An 18,139-nucleotide genomic window follows, 5' to 3' on the forward strand; every position below is an offset into this window, starting at 1 on the left:
TAGAGCTGAGACGCACCTGTCCCTCTTCCACGTGCCCCTTTGGGACCCAGGGCCTGGGAATACCAGCGTCACCCAGCTCTGGGCTTTCGTCCAGCTCAGTTGCCCGAGTATCAGCTGGGTGGCAGGCATCGTGGGATGGGGTCCGATGCTGAGTCCGAGCGATGCCGTCATTCTAACCCACCGGGCTTCTAGACGCTTGGGGAGGAGAGAGACTGTCAAATAACCATGCAGATGAACCCACGCTACGGCAGCCTGAGGGCTCGGAAGGAAAAGAAGAGTCGTTTCTGGAATCCTCCCTTCCTCGGCCCGTCCCTCTCCTCCTCTGTCTTAGCGCTGACTCATCTGTCCCACAAGAGGGGACACTCAGTGGGGCGCTCTGTCTCAAGGTCTAGGGCTGGGGAGATGGCAGAGTGGATGCTTCGGGACAGCTTTGGGGGGGCCCCCGGTTCCTGCCATTCCGGGTCTTGCTCTCCAGCCCTCGCAGGTGACTCAGTCACAGGGACAGCTGGCCCGGAGGCGCTGGGGGAGCAGGCACGGGCGCTGGAACCCTGCGGGAGACTCAGGGTCCTGCCTTTCCCCGCTGTCTCTGGCACAGCGTGTAGGAACCTAGAACCCCGCAGCTAAGTTTACCTGGCAGTTAAACATTGCTTCCCGCCGTCTCTTCCCTCCCCGTAATCGTAATTCGACATAAGAAATAATAACGCTTAATAACTGGTCTTTACCAGGTGCCTACGATGTGCCAGACGCTTTGTTCTCTGTGCGCGCAAACGCGTCTCAGACGCGTCTCATTGATAACATTTTAAAGAGCCCCCCTCGGCCCCAGCAGTTACAAAGCCTTTTGCGATGTCTCAGTCGCTGAGAAATGTTAAAAGGGAGCAAGCAAAACCGAAAGGCCACGGAATCAAAGGAAAGCCGCTGCTTCCCTAGTTATCTCGGGGAATCCAGGCTGTCTGGTGGGGGGCGGGGGGCGGGGAAAGGAAATTCTAATTCTCCAGACCCCCACGCGCGTGTGATTGAAATAACACTGACGTTTCTTTTATACTGTATCGTTCAACCACAGCAAGGCCCATCTTTTGCCTACGTGAGTAACTGAGAGTGTTTTCCTGATGTGGACGGGAGGCACGGAGTGTATTATACCTGCATGCTCCTGACGCACCCACTGAGTCCCGTAGCTGATGGTAGAAGGGGCCCTCGAGTTTCCCAGCCCAGACCCAGTTCCCCGGAGTGCAGTCCTGCGGTGGTCGGATGCCAGTGTGTGGTGTGGGGGCCCGTATACCAGCCGCAGGACCCCGGTCGGAATGCCCCAGGGTGTCCTCCAGCCAGGAACGGATGTCCCCAGTTCAGAGCGAATCTCCTCGCCCTTCCCACCAACGCATCTGCCACCGGTTCCCCTGACTGGACCGCCCCAGAAGCGTCTGTCCCATCTGGTTGAGCGTTTCAGGACTGCCTGTCCCTAAAGCTTCCCTGGCTTGATTGACAGTCAGTTAATGGCGCTGCTGTGGCATGCCTTCCTCCCTCCTCCCTAAATTTCTTCCCTGAGCCCTGCCCCCCACGCACTAGTGTGCCCTTGTGCATGTGTGTGCAGTGTGTGTCTGTCTTTGCATGCTTGTTGCTTGACCCGAGGCTCCAGAGCCGGGAGACTTGGGGTTTGCGATGCCCTGGCTTTGGTGGCACGGTAAGGCCCCAGCTACGCGACACACGACAGGGTCCTGCGTGGACCTCTGCAGATATAAACTCATCTCTAACGCAGAGCTTGGGGGGCTGACGTATGGGTCCCATTCTGGAAGAGACCCTCAGAAGCCCTAGCATGTGCTAGGATCACCCTGAGCCCATCTTAGTTAGCTCCTGGGAGGCAACGGCATGGGTGGATCAGAAGGACAATTGGGATTCTTGTTTGGGATCTGCTCCTGGGTGACCTTGGCCAAGTCACTTAACTTCTCTGAGCCACAGTCTCATCATCCACACCATGAATGGATTGGATCAGACCCCCATGTTTAAAGCCCCCCTGAGAAGGATCTTTTGCTCCCACCAGCTGGATTTCCCATTCTAGAAAGGGAATCTTTCTCGGTGGATATTGGGACCCCAAGTTTGGGTTGACAGGAGTAATCCCTTTTAGTTTTCTTCCCACCAGCCAAGGAGAGCCCCGTGATCTCCTCGTACGTGTCCGCGGGTCCGCTCAGATGGGTTCGTCTCTGGGAGCTGCAGAGAGCACTGGAGAAATAAACACTGTTCTCTTTAGGGACAGCTTACCCATGATGCCCTCCCCGTGTACAGCGGCCCAGGGAGAGAGCTGTGTGCTCCTTTCCCCCTCTAGAACCGTTCCTGGCTTCTCTTTAGCCCTGGCCTGCTGGCCCGAGCAAAGGGGCTGGGAGCACAGCAGAGGGAACGAGGAAAAAACCCTCAGAACCCAGCCTTTCCCCGGGGGAGACCTGGGGGAGGAGCTTGGACGGGAGGCCACTGGACCAGTCTGCAACTGCCGTGTTTTGGGGCTAGGCAAAAGCAGCTCATCGCTTTCCCGGCATGCGTTACCTCGTTGGCCCTTTCCTGCCATGATTAATCACATGACCGCGTTTGTGCACAGGAGACCCCCTCAGAAAGGGCCGGTGGGCTGTGTACAGTCTCAGCTGCATTTAACCTGATGAATGAAGCTCAGGCAACCTGCTTTGAAGCTTTTTCCTGCCAGTCAGTTAAAAGTATTCCCCGCAGGTTTTGTATTCTCTGTTTGTCTTTCGTAAAAGACTTCAGGAAGCTCGTCCTGAGAAAAGAAAAATTGCAACTTAAAAAAACAAATCACACTAAAACCGTCAGGAGAGGGATTGTAGTGGTTTAGCTTGAAGACAGATGCTTGTTAAACATGAGCAGTAGCAGGACCACCGTGGACAGCAGGGCAGGTTGTGCACTGCACAACTCCAAGGAGCAGAATTCATTACGATATAAAGGACATCCCCAACATTGTGCAGCGGTTCTGAGTGAAATGGCATTGTATAGATAAGCAAGCCCTGGTCAAAAAGTGGCCTTGCTAGGGATCCGGTGTCCTAGCTATCAGACAGCCCAGCCAGTTGCTTCTCTCCTGAAATCCTTGAGCAAACCTGGACATGGTCATTGGAGTCTCAAACAGCGTAGGCTATAGGATAGGAGAGAACCTGTAGATGAAGGGCAGAGTTTGGGGACAACATCCGTCTAGGGCAGAACTGTCAGTGTCTAGGTCACTTTCTCCATTAACTAGATGTGGGTAACTTTTAGGGTGAGCTGGAGAAGCAGCTTCTACAAGCAAACCCGATTCTGGAGGCTTTTGGCAACGCGAAGACGGTCAAGAACGACAACTCTTCACGGTTTGTAAGTAGCAAAACTCCTGTGGCGTCCTCCCCTGCCCGAGAATGGAGAGTCTGTGCATGCAGGGGGCCCGCGACGGCAGGGGTGGAGGGCTCACATCACAACAGCACTTTGTTCCGTATCTTTGGTCCTGCCTCAACCTTCCGGTGCCGCAAGGAAGGGCTCCTGCCACACATCCCCTCATTCGTTCGTTCGTTCGTTCGTTCGCTCGCTCTTCACTCAACGGTTAGCCAGTGAGCATCTGTTGTATACTGGGCACCTGTTAGGCGTTTGACATTTATTCAGTAGACGTTTACTGAGCACCTAGGAGGTGCTGGACGCTTAACCCAGTGCTCATGCAAAACGCAAATTGGGCCCCCGCTGTGTCCAGGCACGTACATCCTTCAGCAAGTATTTATTAGGCGCCTACTGTATACAGTCACTCGTACGCTTTTACGGGCACCATTCTCTTTTGTTTTCTCAGTGGCTCGGTTAGTTATTAGGCACCCACTGTGTACTAAGATGCTGCACTAGGCTCACAGGATTGTAGCAAGCAGTGCAGAAGCTGTTCCAGCCTTCATGAAGTCTGTGGTCTAGTTGGGGAGCTGAGAGTCCCCGCCACCTTCCCACAGATGCGTCCCTGGGCTCTAAGGGTCTCCCTTTCTCACTTGAGCCTAAGGAGGGGGCAGGAGAACCCTGAGAGTGGGTGGTCAATGACATGAAGACATGGCCCACATGTCCCAAAGAGGAGGATTGATTCCCAGCTGGATGAACTTGACCCTGGTGGGTTGTGGCTGAGCCAGCATGCTTCTGGGGTGGGGGCAGGGAGGGAGCCCTCCAGCCACCGGCTGCCCCAAAACTTGCCTTCTCCTTACTTACGGTTCTACCTCTCAGGAGCAGTATCCCTTTAGGCGGGTCGTACTACCTTGCCCAGCCTCAGTTTTCCCACCTTGAAAATGGGGATAACCAGAGCCACCTGAGTGGCTCGGTCGCTTAAGTGTCCCACTTGAGCTCAGGTCATAATCTCACAGTTCGTGAGTTTGCGCCCGACATCGGGCTCTCTGCTGTCAGCGTGCAGCCTGCTTCAGATCCTCTGTCCCCCTCTCTCTGCCCCTCCCCCACTTGCACGCACGCTCTCTCAAAAATTTAAAAAAAATTTAAATGAATAAACAAACGGGGGTTGCCATGACTGGCCAAAGGCCAGTGCAAGAGCCAAATGAAATTGATTTGCGAATGTGTTTCACATTGGGAGGCCTGGATCCTCCCCCAGCTCAGTTGGTGGTAGTTCCTTCCGACATGCTGACCTGTGAGATTCTGAGTGTTTGCAAGAAACTCTCTCTGTCCCCCCACTCCCACCCCCAAATGCTCCCCGACATGTCTCCACTTGCCTGCAGGGTGGGGGGTGAGGAGCTGAGACTGGGGAGCCCCCCGTGAACCGTGTTTTCCTGTTGGCAGGGCAAATTCATCCGCATCAACTTCGATGTCACTGGTTACATCGTGGGAGCCAACATCGAGACGTGTATCCTCTGCTGAGCCTGGGCCATGCGGGACCTGCCCCGTAACCCACCTCCTGCCCTAGAGCCTGAGAGGCCCAAGAAAGGTGGCAGAGCGACCCCTCCGTCCCCAGGCTCTTGGGCTCCTTCCAGAACAAATCTGCCTGGGGTTGTTGTGGTCCCACAGATGCGGACCCCGCTTGTGAACCCCAAACAGCTTGCCTTCGATTCTGGGTTGACCTCTCCTTAGCTGAGTTACCTTGGGCCAGTTACTCGACCTCTCTGTGCCTCGTCAGTGGAGTGGGGGTGATAATACTGCCTGCCTCTCAGACGGATTGTGAGAATGAATTAACTCATGTACGGCTCTTAGAACCACACGAAGGGCAGAATGAGGCCCGTTGAGGATTGGCTTTTGCGTGATTGTGCCTTCATCCTCCTTGAGCCATGGACCCCTGGTGCTGCTTAGGGAGCTGGTCTGTGACCGATGTCCAGCCCAGAGATAGGAAAAGGTGGAGGAAGAATCTGCCCCCAAGGAGAGAATCTGGATGGCAGAGCGGAGCCCCTCGGAAACGTCTGGACTCGGGGACCAAGTCTATGGTCCGGTGACGCATCCACTGAGAAGCATGGCAGCTGCCTCTCAGGCCCAAGGACGTTGTATTTTTATTGCTGCTTGTGGAGCATTTGCTTGGCTCCTGGGACCCTGGGGAATGTTCTAGTTGCATTTTGGTGCCCTGGATGAGGGGGGGATTTGGAGTGGCTCAGGTCTCCGTCCATTCTCAGCTCTGCCTCATTTGCTGTGGGGCTTGGGGCAAGTCACTTGACCTCTCTGAGCCTCATTTAAAAAAAAATTTTTTTTAATGTTTATTTACTTTTGAGGGACACAGAGAGAGAGAGAGCACAGGAGCCCGAAGCAGGCTTCAGGCTCTGAGCTGTCAGCACAGAGCCTGATGCGGGACCCGAACTCCCGAACCACGAGATCATGACCTGAGCCAAAGTCGGATGCTTACCCGACTGAGCCACCCAGGCGCCCCTCTGAGCCTCACTTTTGCCACCAGTGAAAGGGGGGTGATAACAGCACCTACCTATGGGGCGGCTCTTAAATTGTCATTTAAATGAAATGACCCGCGTGGCCCTTGGCCCAGGGCTTGGCCGGAAGTGAACGTCCATGGCTGTCACATCATCGCTCTCTTGGGTCATTTTCCATTTTAATCCACTCGGACTTTTTCCCCCCAGAAAATCAGTATTCGTCTGGCCTACGATGTCTGTATTCATCTAGGGAGGCATCCACAGCCAGTGGGAGCTCCTTGAAGTCATACGTGAGAACCAGACTCTATTAAAATCAGCAAAACCCTAACTGCTAAAGAACAGAGGGCCACGCATTTCTGCTCTGTGCCCCCCAGATCCCCTGGATTAGATGGTGTCCTCTCCCCTGCTCTGCTGTGTCAGGCCATGAAGAGTGGTTTTGCCTCACAAGGCCTCTTCTAATATAGGTCCACAGATTCTAAAACCCAGAAACTTCTGGAAACCAAAACTCGGCTGGCGGTAAAACCCGCTGAGCACACACGAGGCTCTTTGTAGTCTCTTTGTTCCCCGTAAGAGAACAATGACATCTTTGGCTGCAGGACTATCAGTGGGCTCCCTCAGAGCCATTGAGAACCTTCTAGAATGTTCGTAGTATGTCTACAGTGGTCTGTCCACAAATCTAGAAACTTCTGAAACTGTTGGGAAAAGAGATTGTAGAACTTGTGGTATTTTTATAACCACTAACCTTACGCAGGGATTGCTGTGGGAGGGGGCGGGGCACCGGCCTGGGCCCTGGGCTCACTGGGTGTCCTGGAACTCTGGCCCGACTCTGGGAGCTGCCCCGAGCTTCCACAGGGGTGCGGATGAGCAGGAGCTGGGCACTGGCCGGCCGGTGGAGCTCGGGTTCTTGAGGCTTTACAGGCACAGCTTCCCGTTGGTTCGGTAGGAAGCGGGCCCCGGGCCTCCAGCCAGCCCAGCCACGCTGACACCAGGTGCCCTTTCTGGGCTGAGATGCCCCCTCTCGGGGGGAAGAAGAAGAAGATTCTGTCTTACGGTCTGTTCTCCGGTCCCTTCACACACGCTTCTCAGCTGTTCATTTCTGGTGTTGGTGGCAAATCCTGGACAGAGGCCCCGTCCCTCAGCTTCCGCCCTTCGGGTCAGTGACTGGGACAGTGTGCTCCCTGCGTTGCCTGCTCGACACGCAGACCCCCCGGTGCTTCCCAGGCCTGCTGACCTGGAATTCCGGGGGTGGGCCGGCGACCTGGGTGTTTACGGGCCTTCTAAGGCCGCACAGGTGGCAATGGGCTCAGGAGGGAGAGGCAATTGCTGGCCGGTTTTAGGGCTCCGGGAGGGCCTGCCCCACAGTCCTGCAACATCACACTTAAGGAGAAGAAATCTACCCGGTGCAACCTCCCAGCCGCCCGTGTGCCCTCCACCACCATCCAGGACCCCCGTGGTCTCCCTGCCCCTACACAGGGCAACAGGCCCTCCTTTCCTTCATTAGGGCTGTGTTCACGTTCCCTTTCCCCAGGCTAGTTGAGCCCCAGCCCCTTGGCCAGGGTGGTTTTGGCCACCCACACATGGCTTTGCCACCTGCTAGCTGTGTGCTCTCGGAAAACGACCTCCTTCCCTGAGCCTCTGTTTCCCTATATTGAAAATGCAAATAATATTTGCCTTTACTTCCCACGATAGTTGGTGAGGCTTAAAAGAGGCCCCCTCCCTCAGTTGGTGAGACAGGGATGGGGAGGAAGGTTGGGTTCCCGAAAGGAGACACTCTGTGGTATCCCCTGGAATTCTTAACTCCTCCCAAACCAGATCTGCTGGAGAAGTCTCGGGCCATTCGCCAAGCCAGAGACGAGAGGACGTTCCACATCTTTTACTACCTGATTGCTGGAGCGAAGGACAAGATGAAAAGTAAGTGACCTGTGAGGATGCATCACTGTGTGTGTGTGTGGGGGGGACCAGTGGGGGATGGGGTTCCTCCCTTCCCATGGACAATATGTAAACCAGTGGGCATAGCTGTATTACTATAAAACTTTATTTACAAAGTAGGCAGTATGCCATAGTTTGTTCACCTCTGTGGTAGAAAAAAAAAAGTATTTTTACGGAGGTATAACTAACATATAACATGTTACTTCCAGGTATACAACGTGATGATTTTATATTTGTATATATTGCAAAATGGTCACCACAGTACGTGTGGTTAACATCTGTCAATGGTAGGGGAGATATTTTTCCCATAAATGCAATATACAGTATACCAGATTCCAGTAGGAAATTGCATGTATGTCTGAACTTCCCGCAATTTGCTAACCAACCCCCCCTTTTTTTTGCATATTCTTTTTTTTTTTTAATTTTTTTTTAACGTTTATTTATTTTTGAGACAGAGAGAGACAGAGCATGAACAGGGGAGGGTCAGAGAGAGAGGGAGACACAGAATCTGAAACAGGCTCCAGGCTCTGAGCGGTCAGCACAGAGCCCGACGCGGGGCTCGAACTCACAGACCGTGAGATCGTGACCTGAGCCGAAGTCGGCCGCTTAACCAACTGAGCCACCCAGGCGCCCCGTATATTCTTAAAAGAATATGCAAATCACATACCTGAAAAAAAGGAATCTACCAGTGAATATAGGTACATAGTGCAGTCTAAATTCCAGTAATAATTTTAAGACTGAAATTTTATGAAGACAATCCAGACTTTGCTTCCCATCGGTTTTGTGGCCCAGGGTTAGTCCTTTTGCTTAAGAAAATAGCCAGCAAAGATGTGTGTGCTGCTACCTTTGCTGTGATGAGGTGTATTTCAAGGTTCAGCCACTGGGGGAAAGTGGGGAGGTGCCAAACATATGCGGTACCTTGGAAATTAGATTAATTGTCAGTTACAGTGTGGGACCTTATGAGGTGGCTTAGGGAGAATGATCCAGTGTTGTGCTCTGTCCCTAGTCTTTAAGGCTAACTACTGAAATTCTTACAGGCCGTTTTTATTCTTGATGATAGATCTGGAAAACGGTGAGGCTTTTAGAGAAGATCAGATATCTGTCAATTTACCCATAGTCTGCGAAATGAAATCTTGGCAAAGACCCAGATCCTTGTGACTTTAATCAGGCATCAAGGCTAATCCACAGGCTGGAGATTTCTGGTTTCTTGGGTCACTTTAACATCAGGCCCTTCCAAGTGACTTGATCCATAAAAGACCTTTATTTAAAAAGAAAAGCATCTCATTGACTTTCCTCCAAAAATATTCAACCAAATCCAGCCTCATTAAAGATTGATCTGGAAGAGGACGCTTGATGTGCCAGAGGGTGTCCTAAAAGCAAAGAGTACAAGGAAAAGAGAAACAATTATAAATTTGGGGAGAGAAAGGGGAGGAGACAACTGAGTAGCAACAACAAAGTGTAACCACAGAATATACTTTACAGAGAACAATGTTTCATGATAAACAATGTTTCATGATAAGAACAAGGAGTGGCCACAGCCACAGAACAATGTTTCATGATAGGAACAAGGAGTCGCCACAAGAACAAGGTTTCATGATAGGAACAAGGAGTTGCCACAAGAACAAGGTTTCATGATAGGAACAAGGAGTCGCCACAAATGTTTTTGCTAAAGGGCCACATGGTTTTTGCTAAAGGACCATATGGTTTCCGTTGCAGCAACTCAAATCTGCCTGCCACTGTTGCGTAAAAGCAGCCATAGAAAATCGACAGTGAAATGAGAGTGGCTGTGTTCCAATAAAACTTTATTTACAAAAACAACCAGCAGACTAGATTTGACAAGCTCTGATACCAATTTATGTAGCGACTTGACTGGAAATAGTTGGAGGTGAGGGGAGGTGGTGTGAGAGAGCTAAATCTTTATCCACCATTATAGAGGGGTCAGTAGGTAAGATCTCATCTTGAAATATCCAGAAATAGCCTATTATGCATGATATGTAAACATAACATTATAACTTATATAAGCCCATGTAATATAGGACATGTTATATAGTATATACAAATGTATGTTACATATGATTAAATTAAAGCTGTTATGTAGAGATCGTGGTAAGTGCCAGAAGAAACAGCCCAAAGAGTTAAAAGCAGTGCTATAGGGTAAGGTAGGAATTGGAAAAAGGGCAGACAGGGAATGGTGTTTTTATTATAAACCTTTTGGTAGTAGTTGATTTTTAAAATTCATGGGAATTAGCGATTTGATAAATTTATTTATTTTTAATTTTTTTTTTAAACATTTACTTATTTTTGAGACAGAGAGAGACAGAGCATGAAGGGGGGAGGGTCAGAGAGAGAGGGAGACACAGAATCCGAAACAGGCTCCAGGCTCTGAGCTTTCGGCACAGAGCCTGACGCAGGGCTCGAACTCAGACCGTGAGATCATGGCCTGAGCCTAAGTCGGATGTTTAACCGACTGAGCCACCCAGGCGGCCCAGCGATTTGATAAATTTTCACAAATAGATGGATAAGGATTGATCTTGCTTTTCAGGCAGCGTTGTTCAGAAACGGCAGGGTGATCTGGGGCAATTGAGATAAAGGTGTGCCTTCCTCAAGCTAGCTGCAAGCCTGTGTCAAGGGACATGGCTTAGCAAGGGGAGCCAACGCTGGGTTTTAGCTTCCAGGCACCCTGGAGCAGTGCACAACCTATACCACTGTATTAGGCCAGTGATGGTTGGTGAGGCCTTCTGTGTGATGGAACCAGAAGGAAGGTTTTAAACCGTCCAAGTCTCGGGACAGGTTCCTGCCTCATGTTCAAAGTCCACCCTCCTGACCACCACCCCATCTTCCTCTCCTTCTAGATGACTTGCTTTTGGAGGGCTTCAACAACTACACATTCCTCTCCAATGGCTTTGTGCCCATCCCAGCTGCCCAGGATGACGAGATGTTCCAGGAAACCGTGGAAGCCATGGCGATCATGGGCTTCAGTGATGAGGAGCAGCTGTGTAAGTCTTCATGCCTTCAGGCTGGGTGCCCGCGAGGAGGCCCGGATTCATGCCCTCTGGGCCACTAACATTAGTTAGAGAGCCTTCCCTGGTAAGGACAGATTTCTGCTTGCTGAATTCTGCTCCGTCCCTCCCCACCCCCGCCCGCCAGACACCCTCAAAAAAAAAAAAAAAAGGAAGAAGAAGAAGGAAAGTGAACATTACCTTAAGGTAGCTTATTGGTGTTTTAGAAAACTGGCTTCATATGTTAGGGCTTTTTCAGTTACAAATGACCCAAATTGGCTTAAGCGAAAAGGAAAATGATCTTGCAGAGCTGGAAAGTTCAGGGATGTGGGTTTCAGGTACAAGGAGTTCAATGGGCTCAAAGAGTGTCTCTGGAACCTGGTCTCTCAGCAATATTGTCTTTAGGTAGGCTGCAGTTTCTTGGGGGCAGAATGGCTGCTGTAGCGCCAGCCCTTACATCCCTTGGATTTATGTCCAGCAGGAAAGAACAGATTGGAATCCCTGCCTGAGTCCCTGAATGGAGTAGGCTGATATTTCTTAGGTGCATATTCCTGAGTTATTCACAATGATTGGGGTTATGGAAAACTCTGAGAGGCTTATGTTATGGTCTCTACTCCATTTTGGAGCTGGAAACAGAGAGGTTGTTGGTCTCGTCAAGAACACATGGGCAGAGGATAGGCGGGGAGTGGGGGGCATATCTGAGGCAGCGGGTTTACTTGTCCTCTTCCTGGAAAGGAAGTTCTGGTGATAGGCCAGTACCGATCAATGTCACCAGCCCGTGACCAAGAAACACATTTGGTTCTGAGATCAAGAAAGCCTAGAGAGATAATCTCGGTTTCCACACTGGGCTTTAAGAAATTCTTTGCCTTCTGGGTTAGACGTGCCCCAGTGTTCAAGGTTAATCTCTTTTGGGAACACCAGGACATGGTTGTGGAAAATGTTTCTTCCTTCCCACGCCCACACCCCTTTGGAGCCCCAGAATAGTGCTAGGGTTGCTGCAATGCAGCATAGAGGGAGGGACAGCTTCCCCGGAGATAACTGGGGGCCCAGAAAAAAAGGCTCCGTGGGTCAGTTGACAAATGGGTGGTGGTTGTGTATTTTGGCCAGAGCCCCACATCAGAGCCCAATATTAACAGCATCCCTTCCTGAATGGCATGGGCTCTCCCAGAATGATTCTTTTTATTTGGGACACGAGTCCTTTTTACTTCTGATCTTGGCTTTGGAAAAAAAAAAAAATTCACACACGAACAGCTAACGATTAAATACTTGCTGTATGCCAGACATATGTGAGAGCCTCTTTTCAAAAAAAGGCACCAAGGTGTCCAGTTTTAAATAATAATAAACAATGAAACGAACAAACTAAAACTTTGACCAGTGAGGATTTACTCAATTATCATTGGGCCTTAAGAAAGAAATCAATAGGGTCTTCTAAATTGTTTTAGAACAGTATTGACTCATATGGAAATGGTTCTAATACATTTAAAGTGAAGATGTCAGGTGACACAGCAGTAGAAGTGCTTTATATGCGTTACTTAGTATTTTTTTTAAATTTTAATGTTTATTTATTTTTGAGAGAGACAGAGACAGAGTGTGAACAGGGGAGGGGCAGAGAGAGGGAGACACAGAGTCCGAAACAGGCTCCAGGCTCTGAGCTATCAGCCCAGAGCCCGACACGGGGCTCAAACTCACAACCCATGAGATCATGACCTGAGCCAAAGTCGGATGCTTAACCGACTGAGCCACCCAGGCGCCCCCATTATTTAGTATTGAAAGAACCCGACGATGTGACCACTGTTATCCCCAGTTTGCAGATGAGGAAACTGAGGCACAGAGAAGTGAAGGAACTTGCCCAAGGACACACAGCTGGAAGAGCTAGGACTCCCTCTGGGGCCTCAGGGACTCCCAAGCCCCACTGTGTGGTCCTCTGTGCTCTGTTTTTGTCTGTGGGGATGTGGTTTTTGTCCTTTAAACCCTTCCAAAAATCCCTGTCAGAACCAAGGTATGGGAATTGAGGCTAGAAGGAGCCCGGTGTATTCCGAAACGTGGACTCGTGGCATTACTGGTCACGTAGAATCCCACTGCAGGATGTTTTGCTTTCTCTGCTCTTTTCAGCTCTCCTGATGACTTTCAAGGAAGAGAGTAGCAGATCGGCACCCACTAAGTCCTCAGCCCCTCTCTGGTACTTGCTAATGTCCCCTTTCACCCCAGAGAGCAGACTCCAGGCCTGGCATCTTGCTGGAATTTGATAATATTATTCCTTTTCCTGTATTTATTTTTATAGTTGCCATCTATTTATGGCAAGGGAAGTTGATTTTTTTTTAATGTTTTTATTTATTTTCAAGAGCGAGCATGAGCGGGGGAGGGGCAGACACAGAATCGGAAGCAGGCTCCAGGCTCTGAGCTGTCAGCACAGAGTCCGATGCGGGGCTTGACCTCACGCGCCGTGAGATGATGACCTGAGCTGAAGTTTGGACGCTTGACCGACTGAGCCACCCAGGGGCCCCAAGGAAAGCTGATTTTGCATTTGTGAAATCATTTCCTAGTAAACTGCAGGAAAGAGAAGTAAATGAATGATTAGAAAAATGCACAGCAGCCCCAGTTAGAACACCAGAGCTGCTCCCAAGGCCCCACCGAGAAGCTGAAGGAGAATGGGGCTGAGCGGGGGGGGATCAGTGCAAGCCCTGGAGCTTCGTGGGGCCCCAGGAACAACCCCCTCTGGTTCCTGGAGCTCTTGTGAGGGACAAGTACTTGCCCAGGCCACACAGAGAGTTAGCAGCAGTAGAGGACTGGAACCATCGTAACATCCCAGCAACTGATGTTTCTTGGGTACTGACCACGTTGAGGTGCTTTGCATTTACGCCACATGACGATCCTAGGAGGTGGATGTTTCTATGGGCCTTCAAATGGTGAAACAGGGGCCCAGAGAGGCTGATACCTGACTTGAGGTCACACAGCCAGTAAGATTAGGGCCAGGATACGAACCCCCTGGCAGGTAGCTCCTGCACCCAGACAGACCCTCCCAGGGACCGTCTAGATCCATTTCCCAGATGTCCTCGTTTGTAAATGACTCCACTTCCAGGTCCCAGCTATATTATCGTTGGCTGACAATTATTGTGCACAGTGTAGATTTCTGTAGCCCTACACTGCTTGAACTTTGTCCGAAACAACAATTTCTGTACAATCACTAATTGTATGTCCTTACTATTTCTAGTAAGTTAGAATAGATGCCTAACGATCCAAACTTTTGGGAAGTTTTGCCCATCACCTAGAATCATCCGTTCTGGGTACCCTTGGCAGTGCTTAGGCCACGTGTTAGAAAACCCTCTTTCTTGTTCTTCTGTAAATAAGGCCGGTATGTCCGTCCGCTGTGGCTACTCGAACAAATAACCACAGACCTGGTGGCTTCAAACAACAGAAATTGATTTTCTCACGGCTCTGGAGGCCACAAGCCCAAAGTCACGGTGTTGGCACGGCTCGCTCCTTCCGGAGGCTGTCAAAGAAAACCCACCCCGTGCCGGCTTCCAACTGGGCATGTCCTCTCCTCTTCTGCTACCAGGACACCTGTCATTGGATTTGGGGCCCACCAGGTTCATCCAAAATGATCTCACCTGAGATCCTTGACTTAATTACCTCTGCAGGGCTCTTCTTTCTGTGGAAGTTCACGTTCCCAGCTTCCGGCTGGACACATCTTCTGGGGGCCCGTGTACAAGCCACTGTAGGTGGCTGTTCAGTGTCTGCTGGGCCAGGCTCCTTGCTTGCCTCCACCGTCTGGACAGAAACTTCTTGAAGCACGTGCTCCAGTTTGCAGACGGGGAAACTGAGGCTCAGCACGGCGCAGCTGGGGTTTTCTAACTCCAGAGTGCCTGGTTTCACTCACCAGACCACCCCAGACTGGCACTCACCCCAGACCGCCAGCCCTCGCCGCCCTTGCGTTTGGTGTAGCCCCTTCCAGCCACTTTGCTGCCCACTGGTACTCTCTTGGATGGTTCAGTTCCTGTGGCCTGAGTATGGTGGCCATTCTTCCATTTCTGTGATCCCATTATCGGTACCAGAAAAAGCAGCGCGATGGGGCCTGAGCCCACAGGGAGGGATCGACCTACACAGGCTTCAAAGTTGTTGTAAGTTGGCTCCCAGCATTTAAACATGAGTAGGTTTCACATTAAGAATCTGGGTTTCCATCCGCTTTGGATACATCGGCCTGGGAGCAGCTCTGGACTTGCTGCATGACTGGAGTCCAGCTGTACCCCTTCAGGTGGGGCTGTGGCTCCCATGCGTCCCCACAGTCCCCCTCAGTTTGCTTTATTCATTTAGACCAGTGGTTCTTAATCTGGGGAGGTTGGCCTCCTAGGGGGCGTTTTTTGGTCTCAGAACTCAGAAGAGGGAACGCTACTGACACCTAGTGGTGGGAGACCAGGCGTGCTGCTGAACATCCTACAGACACGCACAGAGCAGCCCCACCAGTGATTTATCTGGCCCCCAGCTTCAACAGTGCCAAGGTTGAGAACCCTGAGTTAGACGGCTTCCCTGGGCTCTGGAGTCACTTCAGCAATTCTTAGTTTAAACTTCGAGTTCAGAAACTATTAGTATAGCGGGGCGCCCTGGTGGCTCAGTTGGGTAAGCATCCTACTCTTGATTTTGGCTCAGGTCGTGGTCTTGTATTTTGTGAGATCAAGCCCTGTATGGGGCTCTCTGCTGGCAGTGTGGAGCCTGCATGGGATTCTCTCTCCCCTCTCTCTGTGCCCCTCCCCCACTCTTTCTCTCTCTCAAATACATAAACATTGAAAAAAACTATTAGCATAGCACCTAATAGTTTACAAAGCCCGTTTAGTATGGTTTTTTAAATGTTTGTATTAATTAGTCATCTCTCTTTCCATCCATCCATCCATCTGCCCATCATTTAGTCCATCCATTTGTCAATCCATTGATCAACCCATCAGTGTATTGATCCATCCATTGATTTATTTATCCATTGTTTACTCCATTTTCCATCCTTCCTTCCATCCTGCACACCCCCCATGCATCTTCCCTGTCTCCCCATGTGTATCTGGACCCTTAAGTAGGCTTTGAGAATGCAGAGATGATAGGACAGCCCCCCATTCGCCAGTCACTCATGGTCTTGAGGGGATTTCAGACATAGGCGCCATTTTATTTAAAAAAAATTTTTTTTAACTTTTATTTATTTTTGGGACAGAGAGAGACAGAGCATGAACGGAGGAGGGGCAGAGAGAGAGGGAGACACAGAATCGGAAGCAGGCTCCAGGCTCTGAGCCATCAGCCCAGAGCCCGATGCGGGGCTCGAACTCACGGACTGTGAGATCGTGACCTGAGCTGAAGTCGGATGTTTAACCGACTGAGCCACCCAGGCGCCCCATAGGCGCCATTTTAATAGTAACATGGGCTGAGTACGGAGTCAGAAGGGCTCCAAGGGTCTGGGGACACATTATTTTGTCTGGAGACACCTGGCTGTCAAGGGGGAAAAAATTTCCCCCTTCTCAATCCTCGCATGAGCATCTTGTATACTTAGCCAAACTACACTGAGAAGCATGGGGATTGTTGCTTTGTTTTGTTGCTTTTTAAATAACTTTTAGTGACATAAAATTTACATTTAGAAATTCATGTATATCATAGGTGCACAGTTTGATTAACCTTTACAGACTGAATACACCTGTACTGCTAGTAATCATTTTAACTAAGAGAACACCAACAGAGCCCCAAAGCTTCCCCATAGGCATTCTAGTAGTTTCCACCAATGAAGGATAACCATCATCCTGACTTCTAATGCCATAGTTTTTCCTATTCTTGAACTTTCTGTAAGTGGACTTACATAGTTACTTTATTGTTTGCCTTTGACATCTTTTGTTCAGCATCTGTGAGCTACAACAGTTTTGTTGTTTATGGTGGTAACTCGTTCATTCTTCTTGCTGTATAGTGGGGATTGACAAACATTTTCTGTAAAGGGTCGCGTAAATAAATACTTTAGCATTTGTGGGCCATTTGATCTCTGTTTTAACTGTTCAGCTCTGCCCTTGGAGCAGCCAACCGCTATTGACAATACGTAAATGAATCATTATGGCTGTGTTCCAATAAAACTTTATTGACAACAACAAGCAGTGGGCCAGAGTTGGTCCATCGGCTGCAGTGTGCCAGCCCCTGCTTCACGGTGTTCCTTTGAGCACAAGATTGTCAGCAAGCATCTGAACATATTCTGCTACCCCCAGCCAGGTTTTCTACCCTGTTAGCATGGTATTAGATTAGTTTGCCTCTTTCCTAGACTTAGGAGCTCAGAACTGAGTCTTCTTTCGAGAAAGATGTAGGCTGACTCTAAGGTCCCCAATAACTTGTAGACTCTAAACCTCCACGGCCCCTCGGTGTTGAGGTCTGTGCCTTATCTTCTCTTCTGTCCTCACCCAGCCATACTGAAGGTGGTGTCGTCCGTCCTGCAGCTTGGAAATATTGTCTTCAAGAAGGAAAGAAACACAGACCAAGCATCAATGCCGGATAACACAGGTGCTTGCTGTCTTGTCCCAATAACTGACAACGTCTGTGATGGGAAGGAGCGTTTGGTTGTTTTTTGGATACGGTTATTAACAAGAGCTAAACTAAGTTATTTTCGCTGACTTCTGTCCGAGACTTTTTACTGCTGAAGATCCTACAGTGGGAAGTTCTTGAATCAGAGTGTGGGCGAGGAAAGCTAATAGTTTTAGATCACACAGGATCCTTAGGGACCATCAGTTCTATAACCCCCTGTTTGTTAATTTTGTTAAGCAAATATTTTTGAGCCTGCACCATACGCCAGGCCCTGGCATTCATCGGCAAACTAGACAGGAACAGCCCCATTCCTCACGTGGGGGACACAGACCCCAAGTTTCTCCGCAGTTAGAGTTGGCTGATAAAATAGAAGATACCCAGTTAAATTCAAGTTTCAGATGCACAACCAACATTTTTTATTATAAAATGTATCATTCTATAATACATTGTATGTTCCATGCGGTGTTTGGGACCTAACTATAATTTTTAAATGTTGGTTGTTTCTCTGAAATAAAGGCTTAACTAGGCATCCTGTTTGTTTGCTTTTTTTTCCTCAATATGCCAGCCCTACCTGCCAATACCTGCAGTGTTTTGTGTTATGGAAAGGTTGCTTGGTTATCTATCCCCCGTGCTTGTTGGTGGCTGAGCCAAATGGATAGCAAGTTCCTGGCTTGTCTACCTGTTGTCTGAACACGCCCCACACAGACTATATACTGTGTTGTTTTTGAAGCTCCCCAGAGCTTACCCTCCACAGGCCCTGCCAGTAGTTTCTGGTGTTGCATACTCCGAAATATGGCGAGTTAAAGGTCTCCTCCCACCCAGGAGACAACTTCAGGGAAAGACAAACCAAAA

At 49.8% G+C, this 18,139-nt stretch overlaps 1 protein-coding gene across 5 annotated transcripts in view; it reads left to right on the forward strand.

Moving 5' to 3' along the window:
* The window catches only part of MYH11 (myosin heavy chain 11), a 122,593-nt gene that overhangs the window by 62,610 nt on the left and 41,844 nt on the right, over nucleotides 1-18,139 (forward strand). For 3 of the 5 annotated variants that reach the window (XM_042922891.1, XM_042922887.1, XM_042922889.1), the window contains exons 6-11: nucleotides 1,061-1,081; nucleotides 3,244-3,336; nucleotides 4,768-4,831; nucleotides 7,644-7,742; nucleotides 10,613-10,756; nucleotides 17,171-17,266. In XM_042922891.1, the coding sequence (XP_042778825.1) occupies nucleotides 1,061-1,081; nucleotides 3,244-3,336; nucleotides 4,768-4,831; nucleotides 7,644-7,742; nucleotides 10,613-10,756; nucleotides 17,171-17,266 (517 nt within the window). The remainder of the gene's footprint in view (nucleotides 1-1,060; nucleotides 1,082-3,243; nucleotides 3,337-4,767; nucleotides 4,832-7,643; nucleotides 7,743-10,612; nucleotides 10,757-17,170; nucleotides 17,267-18,139) is intronic. The other 2 variants (XM_042922888.1, XM_042922890.1) reach the window with 1 other exon arrangement.

Source organism: Panthera leo, chromosome E3, assembly GCF_018350215.1.
Source record: "Panthera leo isolate Ple1 chromosome E3, P.leo_Ple1_pat1.1, whole genome shotgun sequence".
Classification (NCBI taxonomy): Eukaryota; Metazoa; Chordata; class Mammalia; order Carnivora; family Felidae; genus Panthera; species Panthera leo.